The sequence below is a fragment of the Hemitrygon akajei genome, chromosome 8 (genome assembly GCF_048418815.1).
Source record: "Hemitrygon akajei chromosome 8, sHemAka1.3, whole genome shotgun sequence".
NCBI lineage: Eukaryota > Metazoa > Chordata > Chondrichthyes > Myliobatiformes > Dasyatidae > Hemitrygon > Hemitrygon akajei.
The window spans coordinates 44,901,127-44,925,018 of record NC_133131.1 but is presented as its reverse complement, the minus strand read 5'-3'; the positions used below and the strand labels follow the sequence as shown (position 1 = coordinate 44,925,018).

General features: G+C 41.2%; 2 protein-coding genes across 5 annotated transcripts in view; one reads left to right on the top strand and one right to left on the bottom strand.

Moving 5' to 3' along the window:
- The window catches only part of LOC140731851 (NADPH--cytochrome P450 reductase-like), a 92,578-nt gene extending 77,217 nt beyond the window's left edge, over window positions 1–15,361 (top strand). The window contains 6 exon segments of the mRNA XM_073053767.1: window positions 125–142; window positions 144–275; window positions 1,775–2,042; window positions 5,529–5,674; window positions 8,106–8,191; window positions 8,452–15,361. Of these exon segments, the coding sequence (XP_072909868.1) occupies window positions 125–142; window positions 144–275; window positions 1,775–2,042; window positions 5,529–5,674; window positions 8,106–8,191; window positions 8,452–8,596 (795 nt within the window). The 3' untranslated portion in view covers window positions 8,597–15,361.
- A 1,592-nt stretch (window positions 15,362–16,953) lies between these two features.
- The window catches only part of LOC140731850 (transmembrane protein 120A-like), a 39,375-nt gene continuing 32,436 nt past the window's right edge, over window positions 16,954–23,892 (bottom strand). For 2 of the 4 annotated variants that reach the window (XM_073053761.1, XM_073053763.1), the window contains exon 12: window positions 16,956–18,384. In XM_073053761.1, coding sequence (XP_072909862.1) covers window positions 18,268–18,384 — 117 coding nt within the window. In that variant the 3' untranslated portion in view covers window positions 16,956–18,267. Of the gene's footprint in view, window positions 18,385–23,892 lie in introns of all 4 variants that reach the window. The other 2 variants (XM_073053764.1, XM_073053765.1) reach the window with 2 other exon arrangements.

Genomic DNA, 23,892 nt, shown 5'->3' with positions numbered 1-23,892 from the left:
TGTTCAGTACAATGTAGGCTAATGTATTTTATTGAATGGTCGGCTCGATTTAAAAAAAAAATGGCAGCATGGGAGGCAGCCATTGAACCAGCTCACAAGTGACTGTGACTGTGTTGTCTTTCAGTCCCAATACTTGAAGTGGGGTGGTAGAAGATAGAAGGAACATTCTGGCCATCCTGGAAGACTTGAAGTCTCTCCGCCCTCCCATCGATCATCTCTGTGAGCTGTTGCCCCGATTACAGGCCCGCTACTACTCCATTGCTTCATCTTCAAAGGTGAGATGAGCTGAGAAGTCTTGTCAAATGATTATTGATGTTATAGAAGAATAGTAATTCATGGAAGCCGTTTATAACATGGCGTAGTACAATAAATCAACAATTTTAAAACTTCATTTTTAAAATGCATGGATGAATAATTGTAAATTTTGATTGCAATACCTGATAAACTGAACTAGATTTGTGCTTTATGGTGAATACACAGTGGGATGTGCTGTTTTTTCATACGGCTTATTGTAACTATCAACTCACTTTCAGGACCATTTAAGAGCACAGAGTTTGTATATGGTGTTTGCCCATCACACTGGTAAACCATTTCCTTCATTGCATGTTTTCTTATATAGAATAGTAAAAATAAACAGTGATTTTTTGTAAAAGCTGTTTTGTTTGAATATGGATTCTTTAAGTTGAGTTAATTTAGTCCAATGATTGGCGCTGTGTGTATCCTAGGACTGATACCCTGCTGACTTTGCAGCTCACTGACATTATTCTGCAGGACTAGAAGCTGAATAATTAATGAAGGTTGCTTGGGAAAACCCATTTGAAACTGGACATCAGAGGGAACACCTGATTGCTTTAATTTCCCACTGTGGCCTGAGGAGAATTGATTGAAGTTAAGGCCTGTGTTTCTACCTGCAGTCTACTCAAAACAACATTTCCTACTTGATGGTTCAAGCATCATAGCAGACACATGACACAACTAAATTTTGCCCTCCTGTGCACACTACTCAGGGAATGATTTACTCTGCAGTACCTTTATGGTATAAGATCACAATCTTGTCTGATAGTTGAACAAATGTTGCAGCATTACTTTGGTCAGGGAAACACAAATCCTTGTTATTCAACACGCACAAAATGCTGGTGGAACACAGCAGGCTAGGCAGCATCTATAGGGAGAAGCGCTGTCGACGTTTCGGGCCGAGACCCTTCGTCAGGACTAACCAAAAGGAAAGATAGTAAGAGATTTGAAAGTAGTAGGGGGAGGGGGAAATGCGACGCATTTCGGTTAGTCCTGACGAAGGGTCTCGGCCCGAAACGTCGACAGCGCTTCTCCCTATAGATGCTGCCTAGCCTGCTGTATTCCACCAGCATTTTGTGTGTGTTGTTTGAATTTCCAGCATCTGCAGATTTCCTCGTGTTTGCTCCTTGTTATTCAATATACCTTGTGTTCACAGCAGAAAGACTTGCGACCCAAAGGGTCTATACCACTTCTGAGCAACTCCATTGTCACACTAACGTGTACTTGTATCCATCAACTCCCCATCCACCTACAATAGCTGGTAACTTGCTATAGCCGGTCAATCTACCAATCCATGCATCTTGAGTTTCTGGGAAGAAAACTGGGCACCCACACAGTGGGATAGACAGAGCAGCTCCAGGTTATTTATCCCTTAACCAATCAACATCACCTTATGTAGTAAATTAATTTTCTATGATTTGTTAATGAGTTTGTATTCTTTAATGTCATATTGTAAATGGTTTTAAAATGTTTGTTTTAGGTTCACTCTAATTCAGTCCATATCTGTGCGGTTGTGGTGGAATATGTATCTAAAGCGGGTCGTACCAACAGAGGTGTTGCAACAACCTGGCTGCGCAACAAAGTGCCGACAGATAACGGCCACAAGCCCACTGTTCCAATGTATGTAAGAAAATCTCAGTTCCGGCTGCCTTACAAACCTAGCACGCCCATCCTCATGATCGGACCTGGCACAGGCATTGCTCCCTTCGTTGGTTTTATTCAAGAACGAGCCTGGCTGAAGCAACAAGGTACAGGATGAATATCGTAACGTTTGCAGACAACTGTTCTTTTTGCACTATAAGTGACATTGTGTTGATTATGACATTCCTTGTACTCTTTTTAGCTCCTTTTGAAATGATTCCTAATGACATGTCCCCTCCTGCATACTACTGCCTGCCTTATTTAGTGTGACGAATAAGAATGCTAGTGCAGTCTGTCACAGAGGCCATTATATTTTATTTGGGTTCTTGACTGTGCAGAGAACCTTTCCTTCCCACTGTTGCATACTGATGCCTGCACAGGAGCTCCCACCACACAGAAATAGTTAACCTAATCTCACCGCTGCAGGCCTTGATATGAGATGCAAGGTAATGTGCGGAGGCTGCCTCTGAGGACTGGTGTGGCTGCGATTCTGAGCTGTGGGATCTGGGGTTATAAAATGTGACTGTAAGGTCTGGACACAGTGTTATCAGAAATGACCCACAGCCACTGCTGGTCAGGATGCAGCCCAAGCCCAGCAAATAAAAGCAGGAGATAGCTGTTTATCCTTTCTGCTCACTCCATCCTTCTGTGTATTCACAACTGATTTTATTTTTAATCTCAGCAACACTTTCCTGCATTAACAAGATTGGGGGGAAAAGAATGTTAATTGATCCTTTCATTAATGCACTCTGCATCTGAGTCTTCACAGCTCATTTAGATAATTCCAAAGATTCACCATCATCTGGGTGAATATTTTGTTCTGAATGATCAGGTCCTTAATTCTGGATGCCCAACTTGAGATTAACTTCTCTGCATCGATCACATGAACCCTTTAAGCATACTGTACCAGCATGTTAACTTCCAGTGTTTTTATGCAAAAACATCAAATTACTTTGAATGCCAGCTTGCCACTTATAAATAACACGACTTTCAATTTTTTCTTCCAATGTAGGTGATTTTGCACTCCACATTAAATTTCATCCTAGTCCGATCACAGATTGTCTGTGTGTCCTGAAGCCTTTCTGCAACTTCTTCACAGCTTGCACTTCCATCCAGTTTGTATCTTTGGTAAACTTAGTTATACAATATTACACTTTGTCCCCTCATTTAAATTGTTCATTGTAACTTAGTGAGACCTCGCTACCAATCCCCGCAATCCACCATATCTGAAACTGTCCTGTTCCTTATAGTTTTCTTCTTCATCAATTCTCCATCTGTGTTGATGTATTGCCCTCAGTAACATGATCTGAGGTGGCACCTCATCCAGATACATCAGCCTTTTTTTGCACCAACTTCAAATTCTAACAGGTTTATCACTCAGGATTTCCTTTTCATAAATCAGTGTCGCTACTACCCAGGTCTAATTTTTTAGTGGTACTTATTAAAATATTTTGCTTCTGTTAAACTGTTAGGCTAACTGGTCTACAGTTTTCTTGTTTTCTTTCAGCTCTCTTGGGTGGTGGGGTTATATATGCTGCCGTGCAATCAATGTGAACTATTCTGGAACTAGTGAAACTTTGGGAAGATGGTAATACAAATATTCATTTCCTCCAGAGCTGCCATCTGCAGAGCCCTAGGATACAATTTCCCAGTTCCTGTGGACCACTGTTTCCAAGAGGTTTTCTGTGTTGTCTTTCCTGAAGATAGAGAAATTAAATATTTTGTTTCTGCTATTTCCTTATTGGATGGCACAGTAGCATAGTGGTTAGAACAATGCTTTACAGTACCAGTGGCCTGGGTTCAGTTCCTGCCACTGTCTGTAAGGAGTCTGTGCGTTCTCTCTGTAACTGGTTTTCTCTGGGTGTCCAGTTTCCACAGTCCAAAGACATACCAGTTGGTAGGTTAATTGGTCATTGTGATTAGGCTAGGGTTAAATCAGGGGTTGTGGGCAGCACAGCTCAAAGGACCAGAAAGGCCAATTCCACTCTGTATGTCAATAAATAAATATTTATTGTGCTGTTTCTCTTACCCCAGTCTGACAATGACACACATTAACCTCAAGTGCTCCTGTGTCCTTGCCAGCAATTTTTTCTGCTGATCAGTACTGTCAATAAAAGTACTTGTTCTATTCTTTGTTGATACCTTGCTGTAATGCAGTGTGGTTGCTCTGTGACGTGAATTGGGACAATTTGTTTTTTGTGAGTTAAATTGATTCTTAGAGATGGTGTAATACAGAATGAAGTCATTTATAATGAAGTCATTTAGATGCCATGGTAGCACATGCTATTGCAGATTGTGGGCATCAGAGTTTAGAGTTCAATTCTGACATTATCTTAGATGTGGATACTATAGAAAGGGTGCAGAGGAGATTTACAAGGATGTTGCCTGGATTGGGGAGCATGCCTTATGAGAACAGATTGAGTGAACTTGGCCTTTTCTCCTTGGAGCGATGGAGGATGAGAGGTGTATAAGATGATGAGGGGAATTGTTTGTGTGGATAGCCAGAGGCTTTTTCCCAGGGTTGAAAGGGCTAACATGAGGGGCATAGTTTTAAGGTGCTTAGAAGTAGATACGAGGGAATGTCAGAGGTAAGTTTTTCACACACAGAATGGTGGGTGCATGGAATGCACTGCCAGCAATGGTGGTAGAGGCAGATACAATAGGGTCTTTTAAGAGGTTCTTAGATAGGTACATGGAGCTTAAAGAAATAGAGGGCTATGTGGTAGGGAAAGTCTAAGCTGTTTCTAGGGTAGGATACATGGCCGGCACAACATTGTGGGCTGAAGGGCCTGTGATGTGCTGCAGATTTCTATGTTTCTATTCTCTGTGTGTCCTCCCTATGGATGGATGGATTTTCTCTGGGTGTTCTTGTTTCCTCCCGCAGTCCAAAGACGTACCTGTTGGCAAGTTAATTGGTCATTCTAAAAGCCCCATGATTAGTCTAGGGTTAAATTGGGGGTTACTGAGCAGCGTGGCTCTAATGCCCAGAAAGGCCTATTCCACACTGTGTTCAATAAATAAAGTAACTGAATCTAGTAGCAGTCAATGTCACGTAAATTGAGAGCTTTGCAAAAGGACCTAATAACATACGAATGCTCTTCATTCAAATGCTCAAAGTGTGCTGTTCTCTCCATTGAAACTGTTCTCACTTTTTTCCATGTTTGTACCATATTTACTTCATTTAAATGTTGGCGTGAACTTTGTGACACTTTTCATTTGCATTAGAAGAGATACTGATGCCAAGCCATGCGGCATCTCTCCTGCATTTCTGGATTAGATATAACAGATTCTTGAGTCACTATGGTGACTGGGCTGCTTGAAAAGATTGCTATAATGCAGCAAATAAGCACAAACCCAATCTAAAACAAATATCTCAGCTAAAAATTCAGCTGGCTATCTCCAGTTTGTTCTATTCACCACTTCCCATTCTATCAGGCTTCTTGCTGATTTGACATCCCTGTCAGCTGTCACTGAGTCTGCTTTCATTGCTTGCTATTTTGCTTCCTTTTTGTTAATCCTCAAGCTTTTATCGGTCTTTATATCTGATTATGGAAGGTATTGGTGATGACAGGCCTGTCCATCTGGTTTTACAGGAAAGGAGGTTGGTGAGACTGTTCTGTACTACGGCTGCCGACACAAGAATGAAGACTATCTGTATCAAGAAGAGCTGGAGGGCTTCCAGAAGGATGGTGTTCTCACTCAACTTCATGTAGCATTCTCCAGGGACCAGGCAGAGAAGGTAAATTGAACTGAAAACATGTCATCTATACTCTGTCCCTGTTTCTAGCCTCCCATGTGTTTTTAAAAATGCTATCTCCCAGGGTTTGCAGCTGGTGCCATTTTACTCCTAACGGTTATGAGATTGGTTGCCAATGTAAAGTCAGGTTACGTGGGCAAGCAGCCTGATTTCTAGACTTTTGATCCAAAGGCATGATTTTGTAGCAATAAGGGTGTTTAAATTCAAGTTGTAAATAAATGTGATATGTTACAGTGTTAATTGACATTTTCAAAAAAAACTACAGGGCTGTCCTCCAGGGAAGGAAATCTACTGATTTCTGACTCCAACATAGTTGAGTTTTTAAATTCTCCACAGTCTGGGGGTCACTGAATGCCAGCATTGCCAATGACATCAAGTTTAAAAATTAAAGTTTTTAAAGAAGCTATATTTGGAATTTCAAAAGCAACTCTGTTATGTTTGAAAATCAAGTATTCTTTCTGTTGCTGATATCTACTGTTCTGTTTTTAAATCTATTGCTCATCCTTTGCCAAGAAATAAATGTACAGTAGTAGGCCCTCCTTATCAGCGAGGGATTGGTTCCAGGACCCCTCTTGGATACCAAAAAACGTGAATGCTGAAGTCCCATATTCAACCTGTCTCAGTGCAGTGGACCTTAGGACCCCGGCGCCAGAGCTCTGAATTGGCAGTGTTTCTGTTCACGAAAATAATCACGATTGAAAATAAAGTGGAAATAATAAAGCGATCAGAAAGAGGTGAAACACCATTGGTCATTGGAAAAGCGTTAGGCTACATCGGTCAATGATTGGAACAATTTTAATGGATAAAGTGAGAAAGGCCCTGCCCCGATGAAAGCTACAATTATTACTAAGCAACACAGTGGTTTAATGATTGGGTTTTGGGTTTTTGATCCTCCACATCAACCCAGCACAGTGGAGAGCGCACTCGGGAGCGATCTGTCACTGGATTGAACTCGGGAATTTCCCGAGCCCAGCGCTGAAACATACATTCTTAAGCGTTTTATATGCATAGAAAGGTAAAATATATACTAAGACAAACATTTGACTAACTGATGCTAAATAATACTGGATGTACCTGTTCCAATGTAAGAGAACTTATGATTTTTTTCAATCCCGATCCACGATAACCCATGCACGTCCTGTATACTTTAAATCATATCTAGATTACTTATAATACCTAATACAATATAAATGCTTTGTAAAATAGTTGTTATACTGCATTGTTTAGGGAATAATGACAGGGAAAAAAAAGTCTGTACATGCTCCAACGACAAGTGCTGGAAGAGCACTTCCGGGTTTTCGCCATTGGTTGAATTCGCAGATAAGGAGGGCTGACTGTATCCACTGAAAATAAAATTTTTATATGAAAGTCTTGAGTTGTTGAATATCTGAAGTAAAATTTGGATGTGAATAATGAGCTTTTTGAAAGAGTCGAGAATAGATGGCCTTTTTTTTTGGTAATGTTTGTCTGATTCCATCCACAAAATTGACCAGTTTATGTTGGGCTCTGAATGCAGGAATTAGGGTTTCAGCATCAATCCCTGGAGTTTCATGAAAGGGATGAGGGTGACAACTGCTTCCAGAGCACTGCCATTAGAAGTGTGGACAAGCATGATTGGTACATATTGTCATGGAAGGAAACATAACAGTTGAAATAAGATAAATAATAGACATTTTTTTAAAAAATTCGATGGTGCAAGTATTTAACTAATGGAAACTGTGATCTGAGAGTAAAACCCAAATTTATCCCTGCTGTGAACTAGAAAATGAAAATATTGTTGAATGAGATTAGCAAATCTGTACAGTATGTCAGGTGCCTTGGTGCTGAAGTTGGGTGCTTATATCTTGGACTGCATCTTGAGAATTTTATTTGGTTCTGGAGACTCCACAAAAAGTTTGGGGACTTTGAAAACTAACGTGAATAGAAAAGGGTAATTGAAAGCTTAATCTCTTAGTTAACTACAGACTAAGATTTGAACATTTGAGAGGCAGAAGTTAGTTGAAAGCAAAATTAGGACAATTTTTGAAAATGTAATTTCACTTACTATGATTCGTAGCTCTAAATATATCTACCTTAATCCTAAGCAATCTTTATTTCCTGGACCAGATGTTCAACTAACTTTCCTAATATGTTACCTCCTTCAGGTCAGTATTAGATTTTGTTTAGTAATGGCCCCGTGATGTATCTTCGAGGTTTTTTCTTAAGTGTTTCGTGTTCTACATAGATGTCAGTTACTGTTACAATTAGCTTTTAGATAAGGCATTAAAATAGAATAGTTAGATCTTTCATGAGGTGGAAACCTTTGAGAAAAGTGAGCCAGTGGCGATGTCCTTTTGTATATTGTGTGGTCTTGGGTGATTCATTTTATCTCTCTGTTTTCCCCTCTTAATGATTTCTTCAAAAAAAACTTTAGGTGTATGTCCAACATTTATTGAAGAAAAATAAAGAACATGTGTGGGATCTGATCCACAAGGACAATGGGCATATTTACATCTGTGGGTAAGTGGAGCGTGTGAGATGCATGTAGTTCCACACTTAAACTGGATCAAGGGAAATCCTAGATACATTTCTGTTTTCGGGGGGTGGGGGGGAGGATATGAATTGTATAGAATATACAGCATGTATCAGGGCACATAACTGATAAAGTAACTTCTGAGTGTATATGTTTTTAAAGTATTTAAATGACTAGTGTGATTTAGGACCTTATTGAGGCTGGAAAAAGTACAATGTAAATGCAAGGCTTTCTATTTTTATTTCAGTGATGCGAAGAATATGGCAAGAGATGTCCAGAACACATTCTATGAAATTGCTGCTGAGCTTGGAAACATGAAGCACGACCAGGCTGTTGATTACATTAAGAAACTGATGACAAAAGGCCGTTATTCTTCGGACGTGTGGAGTTAAGGTGGAAATTGGGGCAGTAAGCCTTTGCTGCATTGTACAAATGAATAGGATATCAGTAGTTCACAGCTAGTGACCTACAATAATCAATGCAAAGATCATTAAAACTAAAGAATGAGGTGATGATTTTAACATAATGTAGAATCTGTGGAGGAAAAGCTTTGTGCTACACTCAGTGCTGTGCTCCATCAGAATTGATACCAAAATTTAACATGAGATACTTTCTGTAACTGATTTTTAAAAGTTATTTTGAATTACAAAGACTCAAATTCTGGCAAACTGTTTTTAATAAGAATTATTTAAACTGGCCTGCTGCCACACACAACAGAGTATAACTCCTAAGGTTAATTTCCTCTGTATTGGTCTTGTATTTTTTAATGTTTCAAATAAAATAATTGAATGATATTGTAGGGAAATCACGACTAGTAACAATGAAAATAGCAGCAGGTCTTCAATAAGAAGAATTCATTGAGCATACATTTCATTTCATACATTGAGCAGGCCATTTCATTTACACAATTATCAGTTATATATCCTTCTGTTTTGTTTTTGTTTTTGATTTTGAGAGAAAAGCTGGTGGTGGGTGAGGTCATCAGACTGGATTACTCCCTGAGCTTTCTCCATCCTTTCAATTTGGCATAACCTGCAAATTTTTATTTAATATACTATAACTAAATAGAAATATTACTAATTTATGCTGATTTACAGTATACTTGATCTTAAAAGAATAATTGAGCTCGTGATCTTCTCTTGAAACAGAATGGTTGTCTCTAATGTACTGTTTCCTTTTATCATAAGTAGATTCATATGATTATGGTACTCACTTTGGGAAGTTTTTAGGCACTATTGACAATTGGAAAATAGAAGTCTAGCAAACACAAAGCTTCAACCTGGAATCCCCCATTCCATCTTAAAACCTTGTAAGTTAATGGAACATGTTAGGGTCTTCTTCCATTCTACAGTGCTGCAGTACTTTCATAGATGATATCCATGCTACAGAGCAAAAATGAGAACTTCATGGCTTCTGATGAGCCCCTCGGTCCCTTTCTTGCATTAAAAGGAAATAAAATAGAAATGTAGAAATGCTGGAGTGATGCAACAACAGATGAAATTGCAGGCGCTATCTGAATGAAGGTTATTGTCCAAAGGCTGACCTACACACATACTCTGACTGGCCTCTGATGCAATTCCCACATTTTCCTGTTATGAAACATCAAATCATTAACTCACTGATTCTTGGAGAAGGTCAAACCTGGCAAACGTCAGAAAGCAGCTCAAGATTTAGTTAATTGCTTTTGGCAGACATTTATTTGATTTTATATAAAAAAATCTTGGCTGCAATGAGCAAGCTTTTTTAAAAAAAAAAAGCAAAATTCTTTGTCACAGCTCAAATCTGCTGTTGCACATGTAATCTTTCGCTGGTGAATAACTTAAGCATTAGTTTTTATAGGATCAAGTTTTGAATACTTAGCAAATGAGAAACAATTTCATTTGTTTCCAAAAGCTTCAATGGTTGTTTTGCAAACACGAGGAAATCTGCAGATACTGGAAATTCAAACAACAACACACACAAAATGCTGGTGGAACACAGCAGGCCAGGCAGCATCTATAGGGAGAAGCGCTGTCCTTTTGGTTAGTCCTGACGAAGGTTCTCGGCCCGAAACGTCGACAGCGCTTCTCCCTATAGATGCTGCCTTGCCTGCTGTATTCCACCAGCATTTTGAATGGTTTAATTGGCTCACTTTCAAATTGACTTTACAGATTTCCTTCTCTAATCAGGAACGTGCCAATTCTATTGAGAGATGGCTGCTAGGAACCCAAGTCTGGTCCTTGAATAACTTGCCTTTGCATCCATGATTTTGTTTTTGCTGTTGCACTGGGAAGTTCTGGCCACTTCTCATTCTTTCATTGCCTTCAAGTTCTCAACATCAACATCCCTCTGCTCAGTCTCTCCAACTTTTGTTATTTTAGATAGATAGATAGATACTTTATTCATCCCCATGGGGAAATTCAACTTTTTTCCAATGTCCCATACACTTGTTGTAGCAAAACTAATTACATACAATACTTAACTCAGTAAAAAATATGATATGCATCTAAATCACTATCTCAAAAAGCATTAATAATAGCTTTTAAAAAGTTCTTAAGTCCTGGCAGTAGAATTGTAAAGCCTAATGGCATTTTCATGGGTTCTGTCCTTTGTTTTAATGCTTATGCCCCTTTTGGGCATAATGGTGTTCTAAAGGGACAATATTACTAATGGGCTATTTCTGAAATTAAGAGTGGACTTGATTGGCACTCAATTTTGAGATCATTCATAGTTCTTTATCAGACGAGTAATGAAATTGTTGGGATGGGGAAAGGTTACCACAAATGCGCTCTACTCATAATTGTAGAAATTTTGTGGCAATATTTGCTATTTCAACTAGGATTCCTGGTCCAAAACACAATGTTTAATTTTTGTTTAAAATTAAAATTGGTTAAAATTGTTTAAAAACATTTTTAACCCTCTGAACTGTGTTCACTTTGTTCTCAAGCACTTTAGTATTACTTGCCTGCAACAATGATCTCAACAGAAACATGCCTGCAGATTCAATAATATAGCTTTGTGACTCAGAGCTTGAAAAAACACTTGCTTTGTAGATTAGGATAATTCACTAAGCAGTTGAAGTCCATATGAGTGCCTTGTACCTCTGTACTCTACTGCCAGTTATGTTAGTGGCATTTAGTGTGGCAATGAAAGTCCTCTCTCTAGCGGTGTTCAGGGTTTCCTTCATCATGTCAGTAACTCAGTTTTCACTATTGTTGGTCATGTCAGTTCCAGGAGGAGACTCAGGAATACCGTCACACTCAGATATAGGAAGATTCTTCTTTGTTATTTCCATAACAGTGTTGTTTTGCCACTCAGGGTTGTTAGCCCTGAGCTAATTCCCTGAACCTGGAGGACCAGTGGTCCACTCTTAATCTGGCCGCTAAGCTTTGATCTGTTTGGTATGGGTGACGGTGACCTTACCAAGAGCCAGCCAACATGGCTTTCCAGGTCATTGAGGCAGCAAACCTCCAAACCACAACGACGTTGCGGTCCTCTCTTGGTGGAGGACCTCATACCATCATCTGTTTATTGTAGATATGCAATATGCAATGTGTTAATGAACTAAAGTGTAAAGCCTTCCTGTGTGTAGAAAAATGGAATCATATCTATTTATGCTTCCATATGCTGACAAGTCTATTGAACCTTTTATATGTAGTAAGGGTTTTGTTTAGTGAACTCTACCATGGTCTTCATACTGCTTCAATTCCTGTTGTTCAGTCACGCATTAGGCATACTGTCCTTAGCTGATCTGTCATTGTCCACTGTTTTAACTTGCGAATCGCCAGGAGAGGCATGTTAAATTTCCCAGTTTTACTTTAATGAAGACAGTTGTCAACTTCTCCAGAACATGGAGGGAAAAAGTTGATCGATGCAATCTCTGGTAGAAAAAAAATGAATTCACTAACTGAACAAAAAATGTAACTGAATTCTGTAGTGTTTATTTTTGAACAAAAAATATCACTGGGCAAATTAGATGCCCTAGTTTGGATCAGGCTTAGTTAATTGAATGCCATGTCGAATTGGGTAGGACCCCAATGAGAGTAAAATTTATGCAGCCATTATAGTGTGCTTTATTGATAACTCCGCTGAAGTCTTTCTAAATGCAATTTTCAACAATTTAGGAAATTGGGCTGAAAATAAGCAGTGTTCCCAGGGTAACAATTGTGTTAACCGCTACATTGAACATGCACAAAGAAGTGTTCTTGAAAAGACCAGAAATCAACAGTCAAATTACAGCAGTCTGGGAGATGAGAAGTGGATTGAGGAGGAAACTAAGAAAGGGCACGGATACATCAGGAAGGGTGGTTAATTTGGGCTGCTCACTGTTGAAGGTGTAAAGGAAGGGGTAATGCCTTCTGTCTGTAATGGTCACTGTGAATATGGAGGAGAAGTGTTGTCTAGTGCCAAAACAACTGGGAGGACTTCTGTTGCTAACTGTTTAAGATAGAAATGGATTGTGACAAGGGCACAATACATTTAACAACATTGTGACAAGCAGCTAATGACTTGAGCAGAATGTAATTGATATTAAGTGTTTTGAAATGGTTGTGTTAGCCTCGCTAAAATTCCTTCCATCTGATATGCACAGCCAGTAGGATCGACAGACTGGCTCTTCCATCCTCACTGCCAGAATATGTTGGAGAACACAGGAACCCTACAATTCTTTTGAGGCTTCTTAGTTGTTCCTCACCTGTCATTTGGGAAGCGTGCTTAAATTGCATTGTAATACAGTAATTACATTGTCTATTCTGTGATTGCACCCTAGTGTGTCAGCAGCTGGTCTTTCAACCAATCAACACATTTCCATAACTCTCCTATATATTGGTGCCCACTTGCATCACGTCCACAATCTCACTAGTCTGAATAAAATTTCTCCTCAATCTCTTGTAATTTGCATTTATAGCAGCTTATTTTGAGACCTACCTTAAATGTTTTTAGAGATCTCAATTGGGTTCCAGCACTTTCTTTTTAAAAAAAATTATTTTGAGAGTTTAAAATCTCGTCAGTGGTTTATGTATTGTTAGATTTTTCATTTTGTATTTTAATGACGAGAGTAGAATTTTGTCCAGTACCTTGAGGCTATATTCTAACCAAATTAAAAAAATTGAGCCCTTTCTAATTGATGAAAAACCCAAAATTGAGCTTTAATATTAAAAGCTTTACAATGTCCAGCTGATCAATTTGTATTAGGGTTTAGTGATATACACCCACTAGAAATTTGGCCCAAGAGATTCTGTACTAGTTTGACTTGATTTTTTTTATGGACCTGTAGGTTGTAAAGAGTTGGAGATCAAATCCAAAACAACATCTGAAATGCTTCTTCAATTTAACATGAATGGGAGCTTGGAGGAAAACTTTACATGTGACCACAGACATACAGCACACATCCTTTATTCAGTTCTGAATGTCTCATTACTTTGAGATCCTGACATGATAGAGGGATGCAAGTGGATGTGTTGATGAGCAGGGGGCATTCGACCTTGCATTGGTTCAGCTGGTTCTAGCTGTGGCTGGAAGATTAGAATGGCATTGCTCAGCAAATGAATGAAATTAAGTTTAGAGAACCGTAAGTTCATTGATTTCAAAGTTGGAGAACAGCCAAGAGATATTTATCTCTTATAAATATGATGGTGTTTTACCTTTTTACTGTGGGGAAATGATTCATTCCCTTGTGAAAAGTCAGAGTTAGCTGCTCAGTTGGTTAACATACTATGCTACGTAAAGCTGCCCACTAGACTGAACTGGTCTGAGTGCTCAGCAATGTTGGGGCTTTGCTATTTTTCCCATTTTGATTGACAATAGACAATAGATGCAGTAGACCATTCGGCCCTTCAAGCCTGCACCGCCATTTTGAGATCATGGCTGATCTACTATCAATACCCAGTTCCTGCCCTGTCCCATATCCCTTGATTCCCCTATCCATAAGATACCTATCTAGCTCCTTCTTGAAAGCATCCAGAGAATTGGCCTCCACTGCCTTCCGAGGCAGTGCATTCCACACCCCCACAACTCTCTGAGAGAAGTAGTTTTTCCTTAACTCTGTCCTAAATGACCTACCCCTCATTCTCAAACCATGCCCTCTGGTACTGGACTCTCCCAGCATCTGGAACATATTTCCTGCCTCTATCTTGTCCAATCCCTTAATAATCTTCTATGTTTCAATCAGATCCCCTCTCAATCTCCTTAATTCCAGCGTGTACAAGCCCAGTCTCTCTAACCTCTCTGCGTAAGACAGTCTAGACATCCCAGGAATTAACCTCGTGAATCTACGCTGCACTTCCTCTACAGCCAGGATGTCCTTCCTTAACCCTGGAGACCAAAACTGTACACAATACTCCAGGTGTGGTCTCACCAGGGCTCTGTACAAATGCAAGAAGATTTCCTTGCTCTTGTGCTCAATTCCCTTTGTAATAAAGGCCAACATTCCATTAGCCTTCTTCACTGCCTGCTGCACTTGCTCATTCACCTTCAGTGACTGATGAACAAGGACTCCTAGATCTCTTTGTATTTCTCCCTTACCTAACTCTACACCATTCAGATAATAATCTGCCTTCCTGTTCTTACTCCCAAAGTGGATAACCTCACACTTACTCACATTAAACATCATCTGCCAAGTATCTGCCCACTCACCCAGCCTATCCAAGTCACCCTGAATTCTCCTAACATCCTCATCACATGTCACACCGCCACCCAGCTTAGTATCATCAGCAAATTTGAGACATGTAACCTGTGAGAAATCTTTGAGTGACAAGGCTCAGTGGGAAAAGTCCAGTTGCATCTGTGGGCCTTTTGCATCGCAATTTAATGATAACTTAGAAAATAACTTTCCTGTTAGCAGAATCATTCTGAGCCAGTTGGATACATATGCATGTTGTCAAATCATTGTCTACAGAGTACTGTAATGTAGAATTCTGGACATTTGTTAACCTTTTGTACATTAAACCATCAAAATTGCCAGTATATATTAATGCAAAGCCTTAGCTACATTATTACTAGTGAATTTATTTTTCTAGACACTAGGCAAGCACAACATCTATTGTACATTTTCTAATCTCTTCCTTTGAATGTAATATTTTTATCCACCTCTAACTTTTGTCCCTGTTTCCATGATTTGTGTATGTGTAGACTTATTATCATGTAATTTGTCTTAAATGATTAAAAAAGGTTTACAAATATCCTGGACTAATTTCTTGACTGACCACTACTGTAACTTACCTCACTGCCTGTAGTGATCAATGAAGAATACTCAAAATGTAGTATCCATTGCACCTTATGTTCCAGAAAGACCACTTTCATTGATTCTTTTGTACTTTTCTGAGCTTTGTTGAGTATGCCCACAAGAAAATGAGCTTCATGGTTGTATATGGTTACATATGTACATTGTACCTGCCAGCTACAAAGTAGATTTTATTATCAAAGTTCAAAGAGGTGCTAAAACACTGGTTGTACTGTACAGGAAATTTGGTGTGTTCAAAAAGGGCAAAAACAAATGTTAAAATTCCTAGAATTCAAAACTGCTTATGGAGACAAAGATGTACAGGGGTACCTGCCAAAGAACATAACCAATAAAAGGTGTATTCTGTGTTGTTTTTGTGTGTGAATGCAAATCCCAATAACACAGCCATTTTTTAAAAAAAATGTATTTATTTGAAGCTGACCATTGATTAAATTATCAAAAGGTAAAGCCATTCTATCCAGTTAAGAACCTTATCAATGAGACCTTGAGCTATGACCGTGTCCTGAAAAAATATTGCTTAACTTGAACAAAAACAATGTTGGAAACATTCAGGTCAGGCAACTGCTCTGGAGAGAGAGGAACAGTTAAGTTTCACATCAAACACGAGGAAATCTGCATATGCTGGAAATTCAAACCACACATACAAATGCTGGTGGAACACAGCAGGCCAGGCAGCATCTATCAGAAGCACTGTTGACATTTCGGGCCACGACGAAGGGTCTTGGCCTGATACGTCGACAGTGCTTCTTCCTATAGATGCTGCCTGGCCTGCTGTGTTCCACCAGCATTTTGTGTGTGTTGTTTAAGTTTCACATCAGATCTTTTGTTTTTTTACTTTGGAAAATGCTAGCCAATTCATGGTTAATTGGTTAATTAACCTCTCCTTTTTCCACAATCTCACCCTAATCCATCTGTCTGCTAGTCTTTCCAAAGTGGATAGGTTGATAATCTGGTGGGGAGAGCTCCCCTTAGCATACATCCTTCCCTCCTCTTGTGTGAAGCACTCATCCAATTTGTTTTTTGATGGAAAGCCATTGACTTGTTAACTATTTCCATTGATGCACCTGCTCTCCTGAGTCAGACTTCCAGCATTGGAGAGGTGGATTTTGTTGAAACAGTTGCTGCTGGCTCACCACATTGTCCCTTTCTAGAAGGTTAGAGAAGACTAAGGTACAAGCCAACCCTTAGCACCCAGTGTCTTGAAAATTTGTGTGCTTGGAGTAGAGCCCATAACTGGATACCTGCCCTAAGTTATATTAAGCTTCTGTACAAAAAGGATCTAGTGTTTTCCCTATGTATATGATGATAAACTCTATTCTGGCTTCAAGCTGGGTACAGGTATCGATTACAACCAACATTTCTGACAAACTCTGCCATTATCTTCAGGGATGATGCCTGGGTAAGTCTAGGCTGGTGGCATTTATACCCATTTTCATACCCGTTTTCATCCCTCCTGACTGAATGAGGACTAACTAATGAGGTTTCTGCTCTCCCACCTAGCTTACAATTGAATTACAGTTCTTAATTAGACTTTGTTAAAATTCTTTTCCTCTAGTTTTATTTCAATGCCTTCCTTTACCAGGTAGTCCCAAAACCACTGGTGCGGCACAACAGTCAAAGTCAATCCTAGGGCAGTGTTCTGCTACCGCCAATTTCTCCAGGTAACCCAAATGGATACACCTCACGTGCTCCTTAATGCGGGTTTCCACCGTGCATCCTGTCTGGCTGATACACGCTGGAAGGATCACCAGGATTCTAAAGAAATACCAGATTAATACTATCCACACACCTGCAAGGAAGCTCAAGTCACAGCTTACCTGGCACTCAGGACAGCCAGTGTTTACAAAATTCCTTGTGACGGTGCAAACCACCTCCCCCCCCACATCAAGGAGCACAGGAGGTGTATCTGTTTGGGTTACCTGGAGAAATTGACGGTACAGAACACTACATTTGCGATGGCCGTAGGATTTACTTTGTCAGCAGAAAACTACTGACCCGCACCAATGGCTTTTGGAACCACCTGGTAAAGGAAGCCATTGAAATAAAACTAGAGGAAAAGAATTTTAACAAAGGTCTCGCTCTAAGAAAGAACTGGAATTCAGTGGTAAACAAGGTGGGAGAGTGGAAACCTGATTGCTTGGCCCTCATCCAATCAGGGATAGAATACAGGGGTGTAAATACCACCAGACTAGACTTGCCCAGGCATCATCTCTGAAGATGTCAGTTCGTCATCAAAATGTTGGTTATAATCAATACCTATACCCACTCGAAGCCCAAGAAGAGATTTGGCATCTGTACAGTTTCTAAATAACCCTGAAGGAGACATTTAAAAGCTCTTTGAAATAAACTTTAGTTTTCAAGTACAATAGTTTTTTTTTATCCATGACAGCAAAACCATTCCAATGTAAACTTGATCAGATGCATCCAGCCCCTCTCTGGAGGTAGGGTGACCTTCATGTTTCTGCACATATGTGCAAGTCCAAACTGTACTGGATGTGGAATGGCTGAAAATGCATTGCTGGTTAAGTTTAGTTGTACAGTGGCTCCTCTAGTCGTTTCCCCACCACTATAATGATAAAGAATAGGACTTAATAAGCACGACTGTACTTCTGTGGTGCTCTTGAGTGGGCCTGTACAACTTTATTTGGAGGTCATTTTAAGAGTCAGTTCATGAACTGATATACTCTGCATGCATACACCTACTTGTTCATCTGTTGTGGGACCCGGCAAGAATAGGTAAGGGGCAGTGAAGAGGAGAAAGCTACAACACAACACAGTGCATTTAAACTTGCATTTCACTGGGGTGTGACAATAACCAGCCCAGATCTTGGTCTTCCTTCCGTCTCATAACTGTTTCTTGGCCTTTTCCCCCCTCTGTTTCTGCTTCTGGTAAATAACACGGACTGTTGTAAGGAAATTTCCAAGGAAGAGGACAAGAAATGTCATCCCACACATGGAAACCTGCAACAAAGATGAGTGGAGAGAACTGAGAGAAACTACAAGAGTTTTAAAAAGCCACCTGTTGTTAGCCTCTTGAAGGCAAAATAACTCTAACCTTTAAATAATTCTCCCACCAATCTGTTTGTTTGGGATTTATTAAATTCATCAATCTTTATAATTTGATAGAAATAGGGCCAAGTTGTCCTCAAATCTGGCAGTTAGGGGTTAGGAAAAATAAGCAATAGGTTTAAAGTTATCTGAATAAGTTGTTGGCAAGATCGTATTAGCTCAGCATGGACACTGAGCTGAAGGGCACATTTTGGCTCTGACTTTATCTTGTCAATGTAACCCACATGTCTGGGCCATGCACACTTATAGGTGTACCAGCTCAGTGTATGATGTTCCCACAAGGCTCCTCACTCACTGCTGGAGCCCCTAATGAAATAATTAAAACTGCAGAGATCAACGTGGTGCATTTTTCCATGCTGGGTTACCACTCAAACATTATACTTGAGGAAATCCATACAAAGCATCTATACAGGCCTTCTCCAGCAACACTCCTCGTCCCAGAACAGCTGCCCCTAGGCAGCAATGTGCAACTGAACAATAGTCTTGTTGGATACACCTTGTGGGCATTTTTGGCCTCGAGTCACAACCACAGGTCTTTACATAAACCTCCCAGACTAACCCCAGATCCCACCAGGATGAAGCTGGTAGAGAAAAAGTAATACACTTCCAAACAGCAGTCATGGATTTGCCTTCTCCAGTGCAGAAGGAGAACAGCTAATTAGCCAAACTGTCTCCGCAGACTACTGAGAGACCATCAATCTCACTGGAGGAGGGCTAATTTGTGAGTGGAAAGTTCACTCAGATACTACAACTACTGATAACTCACCCAGGGCACTGGCTGCAGGACATGGTTATAGGGGCCTTCTCTTCCAGAAATTTAAATGAAAGATTATTATTAAGCCTCTTTTCTCTGTTACTCATCCCAGAACTTGCACAGATATATGCCTTAATTAGAATGTTCTTGAAAAACTGCAGTTGTAAAAAGAGTACAAAACACAAAAATCACAGACAGGAGTTGGCCACCTGGCCCTTCAAGCAAATCATAACTTCCAAGATCATGACTGAACCACCTCAGCTCCCGTCCCCTGTACACGAATTGATTCGAAATAACAACCGAGTCACCAGAGCTTTCTAGGACATTCAATTTGCAACATTCACCACCCTGTGAAGAAATCTAGCTCCATAACTGCGCTGTTATCTATTAATTCGGAGACTCTGACCTTTGGTTCTGAAATTCTCAGCCAAAGAGAACATCTTTCATGCATCTAATCTTGAGAATGTCTCTAAGCTCACCACTCCATATGTCAAAGAATCGTTGCAGGGTCCCTCAGTGACGCTTCTATCTTTTATTAGGCAAGAGAACCAGTACTGAACACAATACTCCATACTGACGTCAGCAGAACTCCAGCCAAATGTTCTTTCCATCACTGAACATCTGCAACTCTGCCATTACCGATCTGACTTTTGCCAAGTGAATCACCCCCATTTCTGTTATGTGTCAAGGCTAAGTGCCCTTGACATTGAATCTTTGCCAGGGTGAAGCTGCTGACAATCCCTGTGGTTAGTGGCCAGGGATGAACTAAATCATGAGGGAGGCCAATATTCTTGCGGGCAGGTGTGCTAGAACTGTTGGGGTGGGTTTAAGCTAACTTGACAGGGAGGTGGGAACTGGACTCCGGAAAGGGCGGATGGTAAAAAAGGATAGCATGCAGTCAGATTGTCAGGAAGAGCAGGCAGGTGATGGGACTTAGTTGCAGCCAACAGGCTGAGCATCAAATCAGGAGGGACACAGAATCAGAAAGGATAGCAAATACGGTACTCAAGGTGTTGTATCTAAATGTGCGTAGTATAAGAAATAAGGTGGATGATCTTGTTGCAATATTACAGATCGCCAGGTATGATGTTGTGGCCATCATTGAATCATGGCTGAAGGATGGTTGTAGTTGGGAGCTGAATGCCCACGGTTACACGTTATATCAGAGGGATAGGAAGGTAGGCAGAGGGGATGGTGTGGCTCTACTGGTAAAGAACGGCAACAAATCAGACATAAGAAATGTGACATGGGATCAGAAGATGCTGAATCCTTGTGGGTTGAGTGAAGAAACTAAGGGTAAAAGGACACACGAGTGAATCTGCAGATGCTGGAAATAAATAAAATCACAAAATGCTGGCAGAACTCAGCAGGCCAGACAGCATCTATGGGAGGAGGTAGTGACGACGTTTCGGGCCGAAACCCTTCATCAAGAGTGAAGTAACATGGGATGGTCGAGGGGGGATAAGAAGTGGGGGGAGGGATGAAGTAGAGAGCTGGGAAGTGATAGGCTGAAGGGAAATGGGCTGGGGGAAGGTGGAGAATTATGGGAAATAAAAGAGAAAGAAAGGTAGGGCTGGGGGGAGATAATAGTGAGGGGGGAAAAGAGAGGAAGAGAACCAGACTAAAATTATAGATAGGGATGGGGTAAGGGGGGGCAGGGGTATCAACGGAGGTCTGTGAGTTGGATGTTCATGCCGGCAGGTAGGAGGCTACCTAGGCGGGAGATAAGGTATTGCTCCATCAACCTGCGTGTGGCCTCATCTTGACAGTAGAGAAGGCCATGGACAGACATGTCGGAGTGGGAGTGGTCTGTGGAATTGAAGTGTGTGGCCACAGGGAGATCCCGCCACTGCTGGAGGACTGAGCGCCGGTGTTCAGAGAAACAGTCTCCCAGTCTGCGGCGGGTCTCCCTAATGTATAAATGGCCACATCGGGAGCACCGGATACAGTACATCACCCCAGCTGACTCGCAGGTAAAGTGGTGCCTCACCTGAAGGGACTGTCTGGGGCCTAGGATGGTGGTGAGGGAAGGTGTAGCACTTCTTCCGTTTGCAGGGATGGAGGGAGGTCAGTGGGGGGGAATGAATGGACAAGGGAGTCGCATAGGGAGCAATCCCTGTGGAAAGCCGAGAGCGGGGGGAGGGGAAGATGTGTCAGGTGGTGGGATCCCATAGGAGGTGGCGGAAGTTGCGGAGGATTATATGTTGGGTCTGTAGGCTGGTAGGGTGATAGGTGAGGACCAGGGGGACTCTATCCCTGGTGGGCTGGCGGGGGGATGGGGTGAGGGCAGAGGTGCGTGAAATACGGGAGACTCGATGGAGGGCAGAGTTGATAGTGGACGAACTGACACGATGGAGGGCAGAGTTAATAGTGGACGAACTAACGCGATGGTAAAGGGTAAAAGGACATAGATGGCAGTTATATACAGGCCTCCGAACAGTGGTTGGGAGGTGGACCACAGATTACAACAGGAAATAGAAAAGGCGAGTCAAAAGGGCAATGTTATAGTAGTCATGGGAGATTTTAACATGCAGGTCGATCGGGAAAAATCAGGTTGGTAATTGATCTCTAGGGAGAGAGTTAAATGCCTAAGAGATGGCTTTTTAGAGCAGTTTGTCATTAGGGGATCAGCTATACCAGATTGGGTGCTATGTAATGAATTGGAGATGTGAGGTTATCCACTTTGATTGCAAGAACAGGAAAACAGATTATTATCTGACCGGTGGCCGATTAGGAAAAGGGGAGGTGCAACGAGACCTGGGTGTCATTGGACACCAGTCATTGAAGGTGGGCATGCAGGTACAGCAGGCGGTGAAAAAGGCAAATGGTATGTTGGCATTCATAGCAAAAGGATTTGAGTACAGGAGCAGGGAGGTTCTACTGCAGTTGTACAAGGCCTTGGTGAGACCGCACCTAGAATATTGTGTGCAGTTTTGGTCCCCTAATCTGAGGAAAGATATTCTTGCCATAAGGGAGTACAAAGAAGGTTCACCAGATTGATTCCTGGGATGGCAGGACTTTCATATGAAGAAAGACTGGATCGACTAGGTTTATACTCACTGGAATTTAGAAGATTGAGGGGGGATCTTATTGAAACGTATAAAATTCTAAAGGGATTGGACAGGCTAGATGTAGGAAGATTGTTTCTGATGTCGGGGAAGTCCAGAACGTGGGGTCACAGTTTAAGGATAAAGGGGAAGCCTTTTAGGACCGAGATGAGGAAAAACTTCTTCACACAGAGAGTGGTGAATCTGTGGAATTCTCTGCCACAGGAAACAGTTGAGGCCAATTCATTGGCTATATTTAAAAGGAAGTTAGATATGGCCCTTTGTGGCTAACAGGATCAGGGGTATGGAGAGAAAGCAGGTACAGGGTTCTGAGTTGGATGATCAGCCATGATCATACTGAATGGCGGTGCAGGCTCGAAGGGCCGAATGGCCTCCTCCTGCACCTATTTTCTATGTTTACATTGATATGTTGCGACCAGGTTAGATCCTCAGAGATCTTGATGCCCAGGAACTTGAAACTGCTCACTCTCTCCACTTCTGAATCCTCTATGAGGATTGGTATGCATTCCTTCGTCTTAAGCTTCCTGAAGTCCACTATCAGCTCTTTCATCTTACTGACGTTGTGTACCAGGATGTTGCTGCGGCACCATTCCACTAGTTGGCATATCTCACTCCTGTACGCCCTCTCGTCACCACCTGATATTCTACCAACAATGGTTGTAACATCAGCAAATTTATAGATGATATTTGAGCTATGCCTAGTCACACAGTCACATGTATATAGAGAGCAGAGCAGTGAGCTAAGCACACACCCTGAGGTGTGACAGTGTTGATCATCAGCGAGGAGAATATGTTATCACCAATCCGCACAGACTGTGGTCTTCCGGTTAGGAAGCTGAGGATCCAATTCCAGAGGGAGGTACAGAGGCCCAAGTTCTGCAACTTCTCGATCAGGATTGTGGTGTTAAATGCTGAGCTATTGTTGATGAACAGCGGCCTGACATAGTTGTTTGTGTTGTCCAGGTGGTCTAAAGTCATGTGGAGAGCCATTGAGATTGCATCTGCCATTGACCTTTTGTGGTGATAGGGAAATTGCAGTGGGTCCAGGTCCTTGCTGAGGCAGGAGCTCAGTCTAGTCATGACCAACCTCTCAAAGCATTTCATCACTGTCGATGTGAGTGCTACCAGGTGATAGTCATTAAGACAGCCCACATTATTCTTCTTGGGCACTGGTATAACTTTTGCCTTTTTGAAGCAAGTGGGAACTTCCGCCCATAGCAGTGAGAGGTTAAAAATATCCTTGAGTACTCCCGCTAGTAGGTTGGCACAGGTTTTCAGAGCCTTACCGGGTACTGCAGGTGCTATGTAATGAACTGGAGATGATGAGGAAGTTTAAGGTAAAAGAACCCTTAGGAACCAGTGATCACAATATGATTGTGTTCAACTTGAAATCTGATAGGGAGAAAGTAAAGTCTGACGTAGCAGTATTTCAGTGGAGTAAGGGAAATTACAGTGGTATGAGAGAGGAGTTGGCCAAAGTAAATTGGAAGGAGCTGCTGGCAGGGATGTCAGCAGAGCAGCAATGACGTGTGTTTCTGGGAAAAATGAGAAAGACACAGGACATGTGTATTCCAAAAA